The 11,957-nt window shown below is 43.1% G+C and overlaps 1 protein-coding gene across 1 annotated transcript in view; it reads left to right on the top strand.

Annotated features, from left to right (window-relative positions):
• The window catches only part of LOC110301934 (collagen alpha-4(VI) chain), a 108,397-nt gene that overhangs the window by 75,208 nt on the left and 21,232 nt on the right, over positions 1-11,957 (top strand). Inside the window, exons 27-33 of the mRNA XM_021172654.1 lie at positions 1,957-1,992; positions 2,094-2,156; positions 3,277-3,339; positions 4,853-4,888; positions 6,201-6,237; positions 8,871-8,882; positions 8,967-9,460. Of these exons, the coding sequence (XP_021028313.1) occupies positions 1,957-1,992; positions 2,094-2,156; positions 3,277-3,339; positions 4,853-4,888; positions 6,201-6,237; positions 8,871-8,882; positions 8,967-9,460 (741 nt within the window). The remainder of the gene's footprint in view (positions 1-1,956; positions 1,993-2,093; positions 2,157-3,276; positions 3,340-4,852; positions 4,889-6,200; positions 6,238-8,870; positions 8,883-8,966; positions 9,461-11,957) is intronic.

The following is an 11,957-nucleotide window of genomic DNA, read 5'->3' as shown; positions in this document are numbered from 1 at the left end:
TTCCTTTCTTCCTTCCTTTCTTTCTTTCTTTCTTTCTTTCTTTCTTTCTTTCTTTCTTTCTTTCTTTCTTTCTTTCTTTCTTTCTTTCTTTTATAGCTTGACAGAGTCCCCTTACTGAGAAGTCAGACTGGGCTCATCCCTCACTTCCCTGCCTTTCTCCCTTCACATTCTCTACACTCACAGGCTCCCAATGATAGATTCAACCAGCTGTAGGTTAAGACATCTGAGAAAATCTGCATGTGTACTGAACATGTATGAACCTATTATCCCCTAAATAACCCAAGGCGATGTCTGTTTCACAGCACCCGTAGTTGTAGGTGTTCTGTATCATCTGGAGACTAAAGTCTAAGTGGAGAGTGTGCATATGTCACATGTATGTGCTTGGCAGCACCGTATTACGTTAGGGCGTTGACTGTGCTCAGATTTCTGTACCTCTGGGGGATATTGGAATCAACCTTCTGAAGATATTGAGGGGCAGATGTAATTCTTTATTTCTTTTAAAAATACATAATATTTTAACTTTTTCTTTGAGAATTTCATACTCTCGTTTTATTCCTTCCTCCTATCTCCCCACTCCAGCTCCTTGATCTCCTTCTGACATCGTCTCCTTTCCAAGTCTTTAAAACTTGCTAAGTCTGATTATCCCTGCCCATATGTGTGTGGGAGCATCTACTGGAGTTATAATTTCTAGGTGGTGTGGGGGGAATTGTAAGAACTATTTACGGATTGTCGACCTCTGGGATTGAAATGTGGCCTCTTGATGACCTTCTTTCTCAGAGGAATGTTGAGGGAAATGTATTCACCGGTCATTGAACGTTATATAAACATCTCCAATATATAGAGAGCTGTATACCTAACGAAAACTGGTTTTCCTTCTAGCGGCCATCAACTTAATAATTCCTTAGCCCTGAATATCTTTTGCAGGAAGGCTTTATAGAAAGCAGCAAGTGGGAGGTGAATGTTTCTAGCCTGGCAAGCATCTAATTGGAGAGCGCCTATGGCCTGTAGCATAACTGGCTGGTGCTGGGAGTCAAACCATAAACTTAACTTCTGCTTCCCTCTGCGTTGTTGGTTGTTAGGCAGGGGGCAGGCTTGTTGGCAATTAACTTGGAAACACTGGATTGTTGGGGAAAACTAACCTGGAGATGCTGGTCTGTTGGAGTTAGCCTAGAAACTGGAGCTAGGCTTGGGTTTTGTTGTGGGGTAATTTGGAAACCAGTGCTAGGTACCAACCTGTTAGTCTACCTGAGTTCAAGTTTTCTAAAATGGAGTCTGAACTTAAAAGATTTGGTCTCTCACTATAACACTTACTTATTTGTGTGTGCAAGAGCATAGGAGAGCGGACTGTCTGCTCTATTCGTTTTCTCCCTGTACTACCTTTGGTCTCAGGGACTGAACTCAAGTCGGCAGGCTTGGTGGTGAGTGTCTTTCCCCTACAGGACCATCTCACCAGCTCATTTTTAATTTCCTGGTCCCCACTCTGGAATCCTGGTCCATCTCTGAGTTGCTATCTACTTCTTTGGTCACTTGCTTCTTCGGGAATGCAAGTTCAGTGGGGGTCTTGGTTTTGTGCATAGCTGAGTCCCCAGTGATTACAGGACCACTTGGCAAACAGCAAGGGATAACTAAATGTCTGTGGGATGGGCGGTCATTTTGAAGCATGCCCGTGCCTCTGACGGTTCCATGCTGGGTCCTAACATTCAGATTGATGCTCCTACCTTGCTTTCTGTTGTCACAGATCTCAGGGGATTTAGACTGAGAAATAAAATGCACAAGAAGGAAGTTTCATTAGACCCTGCATCAAAGATGCTTAAAATTGTAAAAACTATTTATAAATTGTTGATCTCTGGAATTAAAATGTGGCCTTTTGATGTTAGTTTCTCTTTCCTGGAGAAATGTTGAAGAAAAACTTAAATCACCTGGCACTGAATGTTTTCTTATCATTTCTGACCCTAGGGTGAACCTGGATTCCCTGGCTATCCTGGTGTGCAAGTAAGAAGAGATCTCTGTGGGCCTGGCAACTGGTAGGCACTGTGTGTCACATGTGTGCAAATCTTTCTTCATGTTCATAACCCTGCTTTTGCCTTGTTAAGGGAGAAGATGGTAATCCAGGCCGTGGAGGAGAGAAGGGGGCCAAGGGAATCCGAGGGAAGAGGGTAAGCACTGAATGGTCATCTGCAGTCATCACAGGTGAAGATGGGGCTAGGCTATCCTTGACCAGTCAGTACACACACACACACACACACACACACGACTCTCTTGATAACTCTATGGAAGGACATTGTCACAGACAGTACTTTCAAGCAAGTGTGGTTTGTCTGAGTCTTCCTCAAGATTCTTTGGGACTAGATTCTCAAAAAGATAACTTCTGTCTTGGTGGACTTTGAATAGAGTGTGCTTAACTGAGTCTCCTGTTAAGAACTCATTCCTTCAGGTTCTGTAGATGATGATTTTTTTTTTAAATTCTTTTTTGTTTTTGAGAGTCTCGGATAGCCCAGGCTGGCCTTGAACTTGTTATGTTATGTTATGTTATGTTATGTTATGTTATGTTATGTAAGACCTGCTTTGAATCCCTGATAAAAATGTTTCAAGGAAAGGGAACAGGGCATGAACTTGTGTTCAGAGCAAAGGGGAAGGAGGGATAGAAAGCCTGTGTTTTCCTTGGACTCAGTAATTGGTATTTTCATCTATTGGCGAGATCCTACAGACAATCGGGGCCATGCTTTCTCAGCTCGATGCTGCCTGTGGCTACCCTGCTCAGTCAGCCTTTCGTTCTACTTGCAAATAAAAAAAGGCGAGGCACTGATTCAGTCCAGATAATCGCTGCTGTTTTACTTCAAATACCTAGCATGTGAGCAGGGAACCCCTGACCACCTGAAACTGTCTTTGAGAAACTGAGGCCCAAAGGTGCTATGGGGATTTTTCCTTTCTCTGCTGTCAGACCCTCTATGTAGCCCTCGTGCATTATGTTTATCGTATGCCCTTGAGACTTAACCTTTAGGGTTAAGTCGTCTTTTAAGGCTCTGCATGGAAATGTACGTGTGTGTGTGTGTGTGTGTGTGTGTGTGTGTGTGTGTGTAATCTGTGGTCAAGCAGGGGTTAGATAGGTGGCCTAGAAGGGAGTTGCTGGTTCCCATAAAGCTTCCCTGTCTCTCCATGGCTACATAGTTCACAGGGGCAGAGTCATTGGCCTTAGCTATGAAGCAATTTGATGTTTTGGGAAGACCAGTCTTATAGCCAACAGGGACACTTATTTCTTTGGTTTCTTCGTTATAGGGCAATTCTGGATTTCCTGGGCTTGCTGGAACTCCAGGTGACCAAGGCCCACCAGGAAAAATGGTAATGAGTACCTTTCCTTTTATATTTTCAACCTTGTGCCAAGAGGAGAAAGAGCTTGATATGAGGCCTCACTGAAGGAGAAACAAACATCTGGGACATTCGGCAGGCTCAAATGCAAACTGCTTAGAAAGCACTAACTTCAAACCCTACATAGCATTCTAGATGTAGTGTCTCTGAATATAGAGGTGATCTTGGAGCAGATAGAGATTTATGGATCTTCCTAAACACATAGATTAATACATAAAACTTACCAGAGAATGAGCTTATCAATGCAAACACGATGACCAACACATAAAGCCAGAAGGAAATCCTCATTAAATATGCCATCCATACAATCTTAACTGATAATGTTGCAAGCCTAGAAGAATTCTTAGAGTACACTGGGATGAAGAAAGACTCTGAAGCTTTGCCCTATGCCCTGTTTTAGAGACAACATGGAATCGTTTGCTTCCCTATGAGAAACCACTGGCCACAAGCAAGTTGGGGAGGAATGTGTTTATTTGGATTATAGATTACAGTCTTTCATTGAGGGAAGTCAGAGCAGGGACTCAAGGCAGGAAGGAACTTGATGGCCAGGACTGAAGCAGAGACCATAGAGGAATGCTGCTTACTGGCTTGCTCCCCACCTGGGATGGTAGCATCCTGGGCCCATCTGTTTAAGGGTGATACTACCCACAGGTGGTTGGGAACTTATCTGTTGGCAATGAAGAAAATTTCTCATGGACATGTCCATAGGCCAATCTGAGACAATTCCTCACTCGAGATTCATCCTTCTGAGATATGCCAAGGTTTGTATTAAGCTGGTAAAAACCTAGCTAGTGTGTGTCTGTCACTCTGTGAGGAATAACATATTCATCAGCCAGAAGGGGACATCGGCATGTCCCTCACTGGAGTTCAGAGGATTTACTAGAGGGAATCAACTAAGTCAGAAAAACCAAACACCACAGAGGAAGTTCATAGTCATCTGATGATGAAGTACTGATTTAGTGGGTTTCAGTACAGTGACCTGCCCAAGACTACAGGTTACCACTGTGTAGAGACTACACAAAGACAACGACTGGCTAGGCTCCCAGAGGGGCTGGAGCCAGGCAGTGGTAACTGGAAGACTTCTGGGAGGGTTCCTTCACTATGAGGGCTGAAACAGGGTGTGGATAAGAGGCGTGGAAGAGCAGGAACAGGGGAGATACCAGGATGTAGTTTAGAATAGCATGTGGTAGGACCTGGGATCTTGAATACCAGTTTTTGAATTTGAACTTGAATTACAAGTTGGTTTCAAAATTACTTGGTCTTCCAAGAGTCTATGCCTCATCCTCCTGGGCTTCCTGGATTCTGAGATTTGGAATACACCACTCAGGTACTTTGACCTCCTTACTGGGCTGGGCAGAACTCCAGGGCCAAGAGAGGAGGGCAGTGTATGTGCCCTGGTGAGCACTCAGTATCTCCAGTTGCTTATAGAGAAAAAAGTGTTAGGAATCAGAATCCACAGTTCTAACCTTGCTTCTGTTCTTTCCAGGGCACCAAAGGCTCAAGAGGCTTGGCAGATAGGACGGTGGGTGAAGACTCCTAACTTGAAAATTCACTCATTTAGAACATAAATCTTTCAATATCCACAAAGCAAGATTTGTTCATCTTAAAGCTTCTGAGTTTGTCCTTTTATAAATTTTGTTAATACTTTAAGTTTACAGAGTTTTTTCCCCAGAAATGCCAGTATAAAATTAGGATAATATTTTAAATATTAAGTGACACAAACGAAAATATTTGGAAGCTACCTCCTTTCTGAAGTATGCTCTTCTGTAAAGCTAAAAACATGGCTTATAAAGCTATGCATTTTTAATACGCCAATTCACAGAACAGCACAGGCTTTCATGTCTTGTGGGACACTCCGGGAATAATATCAGCAATGACGAGGAGTACTTTTCTCCCAAGTGCACAGAGACTGTTAGGCGGGGTTGCAGGAAGCAGAAACAACCAAAGAACAGGAAGTGTCAGGATCTGAGGTTGAGGGAAGAACAAAGGAGAGAGGGAGGGATTCTAACTGCAGGCTTCCCACCTGTTCCCCAGGGCCCGAACAGTGACTCCATGACTCATCATTTGTTAATAAAATATCTAGGCTTTAAGTTAGACTTGTTCCCCAGCTAGCTCATAACTTAGCCAGTTTATACAATTCTACGTCTGCAACCTGGCTAGTTACCTCTCCTCGGTTTCATGCATCCAACTTCCTTCAAATCCCGGTGGGGAATCCTCCTATCTGACTATTTCCCAGAGTTCCCTTCTCTCTGCCAGGTGTCCTACCTTCTCATCCTGTCTCAATTTATTGGCCATTAGATGTTTCTTGGCAGGTGATGCTTCCACACAGTCAGTACACAAGAAATTATCCCTATAATGGATAAAAACAAACGAACAAAAACAGAGGACTCTCCTTGGGGTCAGGTTATGGAGGTACCTGTCTGGGCAGTCAGTCTAAAGTAGGGAAGTTTATAGCAAACACTTCTATAAAGTTGCATACATCAACAGTGTTCCCCAGTATTCTCTCCTGAGATTCCTGGATTTCAACCTTCCACATCAGATTTGATCCCATCGATTTGTGTGGCAGATGACAAAGTAAAATGGTATACCTTACCTACCTATCTCAACGTGCCATATAAAATCCTTTAAATGTTTTAAAGTAGTGGCTGGATCCAGAAATAATACTGTTAGGTGGTATCATCAGTTCTAACAATTTTGTGGTTTTCTGTTACGTATTTAAATGCTTCAGCTAGGAACTGCTAACATGCACATGCATCAATTCAAGCCACGACAGTGAAATCCGCTCCACTTTAAATGCTTATTTCCTCTCCCTGTCTTTCCCCGTCTTTCTACAGCCTTGTGAAATTGTTGACTTCGTGCGAGGAAACTGCCGTAAGTTGTTTGGGAGGTGGTGGTTTGGGGATGTGTGGATCAAGGACTAAGGACATAAGTTACCCGAGGATTGACTGAGCCTTGGGAAGTGGCTTGTCCATTGTAAAAAGATCTTATAAATTAACAGACTGGGTCCAATCTCCCTTTAAGTAAGTCTTCTCTTCTTCAGTGGGCTTGGAAGTTAAGTAGTTCGAAAGGCACACCATCTCAATACTGAAGGAAAAGTCCACCATACAAGGCTGGGTCCCCCAACGTATTACCATACTCGCATACCCATGTGCCTTGGTCCCTGAAACAGGGCATGGGAAGCCCTATTCTTTTTATTTCAGCCAACAGTATTCACAGTGACCTTTTGAAAAGAAACATGCTCTATTTGGTTGGTATTTCCATTGCAGAAATGGAACTATGAACCATTAGGTCCTAAGACTGGCTTTGTCACTTTGTACTCTCTTTAAAAACATAGCGGGTACTTGCATCCACAGAGAGCACACATCTCTCCTTACTGGTGACAGGGAAAGAACAATGAGTTGAAAGGTCTTGGTGTAGAAGTCTGGCTTTTCTACACAACCACTTGCTTGCCTTCTTGCTCAACCATCTGGCTTCTGTCCACTCCCATCTGACTGCTGTTTAAGGAGAGTCCAGGATCCATTTTCCTGGGAGTCACCTAGAGGAGTACTATCAGCTTGGATAGAAAGGAAGAACTGGCCACATAGAAAGTTAAAATCCCTTACAGCGAGGAGCACCACAGGGTCAAACGCAAGTAGAAAAGGGAGAAAAAAAATTCTAGCTAGAAGCAGCAGACTCAAGTGAAGGGCTCAGTGTCCTTGCTATGTCACAGCAAGATTAAAACTGCTGCTGCATAATCATTTTTATAGATAAGCGTAGACTTTTTTGGAGAGCTAAATCTAAATGTTTTTAAAAAAACTTTTGAATTGAAAATAGGCAAAAGACATAAAGAATCAGAGAAGAAAAAAAATTACAAATTAACAATGCACCTGTGAGAATATTCACCCTCAGTGGAAATGGAAGATTATCAGCTAAAACTATGATGTGCTCTTTATGGTTCTCAAACTGGAAATATATACATACTTGTTACATAAACATACATATATAATACATACATACATATATACATATGTACATAATATACATAAATATATATGTATATTTGTTTATATAGTTCTGGTTTTAGAGAGAGGGTCTTGCTAATATGGCCCAAAACTCCTTATGTATACTGCTGTGGCTTCAAACTTGCAATCCTCCTGCATCAACTTCCCAAGAGCTAGGAATACAAGCTTGTACCACCAGGTCTAAGCTTCAAATTGGAAATATTTTTGAAAAGTCAAAATAATCCTTAGCCCTAATTTGAGGAATATATAAACCTGGCTTGTGGGACTATAAAGTGCTGCCTAAAGAGTAATTGGAGTGGTCATATAAAAGCCCATAATTACTGCGATAGGCAGATTAATTGGAAAAATAGGCACAGATACTTGTACATGTGTGTTTGTACTGAGAGACAGTGGCTGAAGAAATCACAGGACAGCTACATAGTAGAATATATGATAGCACTTGGCATTTATTGATAAAAAATGTCATATCCAGTGTAATATGATTCAGAGTCAAACATACTTTAAGCTCCAAGTTTTATAAAATAAAAGTATTTTTATGTTTGGATACATAGATGTGAACTAAGGACATTTAATTTTTTATGAGCAAGTTACTCACATATATATGTATATACACACATATACTTTACATAAGATATACATATAATTGTAGACTATTTATATTTTATGAATATGTATGTATGAGACACATGTAAAATATAGCTGCAGAATAGGTTAGTGCTTTAGTTGGATTTAATTTTAGTTGAACATGACCAAAGTCCTCAATAACAATGGGGAAACGCATCTCTCAGGTCAAAGCTTGGCCATCATTAGTCTGGGTTGATATGGAGCCCTGGGGTGTGTGTTCCAGGGGTTCCAGGATGAAGGCTCCTTGTATTTTCTTCTCTGTCGCGTGTGTGTGTGTGTGTGTGTGTGTTAGTTGCTATATTTCTCAAATTATCTCATGCTCTGAGAAGTTAATCAAGCTTCAGTCATTGAATCTACATTTCATCCAGCCTGGAAGGGAAGGAAGAGGCAAAGGGCAAAGGGCAAAGGGCAAAGGGCAAAGGGCAAAGGGCGCTCTTGCCTCTCTCTTATAACCTAATAAATAATGGGTTTCATTAGGATATAAAGATGCTTTTGCAAAGTCATACCGTATTATCCAGAATGTAGTAAGTCAGCTAGCCCAGTGGAAGTGTGACATTTGTTTCAGGACGATATATCCAGTCAGAAATTCAGGCCCTATTATAATAGAAAAAAAAAAAAAAGCTGGATCCTGGGCAAATAGTAGGGACTTTTGCCATACCAGGGAAGGGTATCTAGAAGGTCATTTGAATTTCTCAAAAGAAGATTTTTTCAAAGTGGATATAGTTTGAAAATTCCAATACTTGGGGGACTGAGGCAAGAGGATTTTAAATTCAAGGTCAGCTTCAGTGACACAGAAGCTGTCAAACCAAAACCAGTGTATTTTATATTGAAATATAAACTGCCCATAGACAGGCACAAACCGTGTCTTTTCCCTTCCAGCTTGCTCAACAGGTAAATATTGCTCGTTGTTTACATAAGCCCTCGCCTGTCTAGCTGCAGCTCAGACATCTCAAGTCTGTGTATCCCCGTGTCAAGGTATTTCCAGGTGCCCAGCATTCCCAACGGAAGTGGTCTTTGCCTTGGACATGTCCAACGACGTCTCCCCATCAGACTTTGAGAGGATGAGGAACATTTTATTATCTCTGTTGATGAAGCTGGAAATGAGCGAGAGCAACTGTCCCACTGGTGCCCGAGTGGCCATTGTTTCCTACAACACGAGGACAGATTACCTAGTGCGCTTGTCAGACCATCGGGGAAAAGCTGCCCTTCTGCAGGCTGTCAGGAAAATCCCCCTGGAACGTTCATCTGGATCTCGGAACCTCGGGGCCACTATGAGGTTTGTGGCTAGACACGTATTGAAACGTGTACGCTCAGGCCTTCTGGTGAGGAAGGTGGCCGTGTTCTTCCAGGCAGGTAGGAACTATGACACAACCTCTGTCAGCACAGCCACGCTGGAGCTCCACGCAGCGGACATTGCTACAGCAGTTGTGACCTTCACAGAGGAGCACAACCTCCCAGAGGCAGGGCTGGTATGTGAGATGTGGGAAGGGCTGATGGGAGGAGGTGCAAGGGCTGATGGGAAGAGGTTCTGGCGTTAGTCTGGTTTTTACCATTCTACCAGGCATGACGTGAGCAGTCAGAGTGGTTCGGGGGAAAAATTCTTCAGAAATTGCTGAATATGGGAGAGGTGAGAGGATCTCAATATGGATACTCTTGACAGAGCTACTACAGATGACCTGGTGCTTAGGAGGCGCATGGATTGTGTGAAGGGCCTCATATCACATGTAATGTCCCTAAAGCTCAATTAGTTAGGCCTTGTCAGTTCTCTCTATTGTAAGAAGAAGGCTTAGAGAAGGTAAGGATATTTTTGAGGGTCAAGTAACTAGTTAGTGGCAGACTACAATCTGCCGTCAAGCTTGCTCATTACAATATATATGCTAAACTAACACCAGAGATTATCGACTGTGGTTTTCTTGCTTCTCTTCCTATAACCTTACGTGCCCTTTTAACAACATGAAAAAATGTTGTGCTTTTAAAGCACACACATAAAAGGATTGTGTGTGTATGTATACACACACACATACATGTATACATAGGCATACGTGTGAAAGCCCGAGTTCAAACGTGGCTGTTGTTCCTCAGGAGCTGACTACCTTGTGATTTGAGGCAGGGTCTCTCACTGTCCTGGAGTTTGCTCAGTGGGCTAGGCTGGCTGGCCAGCAAGCCCCAGTAGTCTCCTGACTCCATTTCTGCAGTGCTAGGATTACAGGTTTATGCTGTATCTGGATTTTTTTTACCTAGTTACTGGGGATCTGAACTCGGGTCTTTGTGCTCACATGGCAAGCACTTAGCTGACAGAGCAAGCCCAGATGGATTCTTAGGTATTTTACTCCTCTGTGACCAGGATGTGACTTAAGATTCAGAGCACCTTTGGCGTTTATAAATTCTCTCCCTGTTCCTTGCCAAGCCCAGGGTCACTACCCCTCCGACTTTGATCACAAGCAGTTAGCTGTTGCGTATTCCGAGTCTTGATATAAATGAAATCACCCACTATCTAGTCCTTTGTATCTGACTTCTTCCAGTCAACACGTCCGGTCTTGCTCATCTATGTTGTGTGCATGGATAATTTGTTCCTTCTGTCAGTGTGGTGGTTCAATATGTATAGAAACTAGCAGCTGGTAGAAACTAGTCCAGATGTGTAGCCTCTAAAGTTTTCTCTTCTAACTAAAACCCATGCAGTATGTGCTCACAGAGTTTTTGGGACGATTTATCAAACTCAAGGTCGGTTTTCTTCCACTGTGTGTGAATGCTAGATTCAGCCAGGTGATATTACCGACACTTGACCATTTCTGACCGGGAAAAATGGAGATGTCACATGGTCCTCCTTAATAACTAATGGATTCAGCTGTGCTGGACCACTTCATTTTCTCTTGAGATAGAGTTGTGCAGCAGAAATGCTAGGTGAGAAATTTGGATGACACACAGTGCCTGTGTCTGAAGAATCAATGGATAAGCTTGTGACAGCTTGCCAACTACCAGGAAGGGCAGGCAGCCATCTCAGTTGAGAAACAAAGAGAAAACGAAGACATGGTGCTCTTTCTTGTTCTTGCTGCATCTTCATGGCCTAGCAGGACGGGGCAGGCTGCTGAGGGAGGTCTGGTAATTTTCAGAATGCTTTGATAAAGGCAGAATATAAAGCTAACCACTTAAGTTAGAGATGTGATTTTTTTTCCACTTTCATAGATGATAAGATGCTTATAGGAGCCATCATAATAGTTGGACTGTCTGGGTCTCATTTTTCTTGGCTCAGAAATGAAACACTGGGCTCTGAGGATATGGCTCAGTTTCTAGGGTAGTTGCCTAGCCTGTGTGAAGTCCTGGGTTTGATCCTAGCCCCACATAAACCGAGGAAAGTGACATATGCCTGTAATCTAACACTTGGGAGGTGGAGGCAGGGGAATCAGAATTTCATAGTCACCGTTGGCTACGTAGCAAGTTCAAGACCAACCTGGGCTATGCAAGACACTGTCTCCAAAAAGCAAACCAAATTAAACAAAAATTAAAACAGGGATGGAGAGGGGTTTGTGCTGCACTGTTATGTAGGCTTCTATCCAGGTATAACCATCAACACCTCTATTTCTCAGGAAGGCTGGTCCCTGACATTTAGCGGGTGACACCATGGGCAGCCACATCCCACTGAATGCAGCCCTGTGGTGCTCTCTGATGGGCTGATGGACAGCTTGTGTTTGCTCCTGATTTGTAGGTGCATCCTTAGTCATGGCCTGCTCACCCTCGTCAGGGTGGGCGGGCTTCAGAGTGAAAGCATGAAATGCTCTGTGAGGTGAGGTTGCCGGCTTGAATATACTTGACACGCCGTGATATCGCTCTTAGCCGCCCTCCTCTCCTGTGGACATGCTCTTGCCCCAGGCTGTGGGGAGACAGCTCGGCACATTGAAAATTTAATGGTTTAGAAAAGATGTTAAATGGTGCTTGCCAGTTCAGATGTAACGAATGACCTTGCTGCCT

This window comes from Mus caroli, chromosome 9 (assembly GCF_900094665.2).
Source record: "Mus caroli chromosome 9, CAROLI_EIJ_v1.1, whole genome shotgun sequence".
Lineage (NCBI taxonomy): Eukaryota > Metazoa > Chordata > Mammalia > Rodentia > Muridae > Mus > Mus caroli.
Note: the sequence above shows the minus strand (reverse complement) of the source record. Positions and strands in the feature narration are given on the sequence as shown.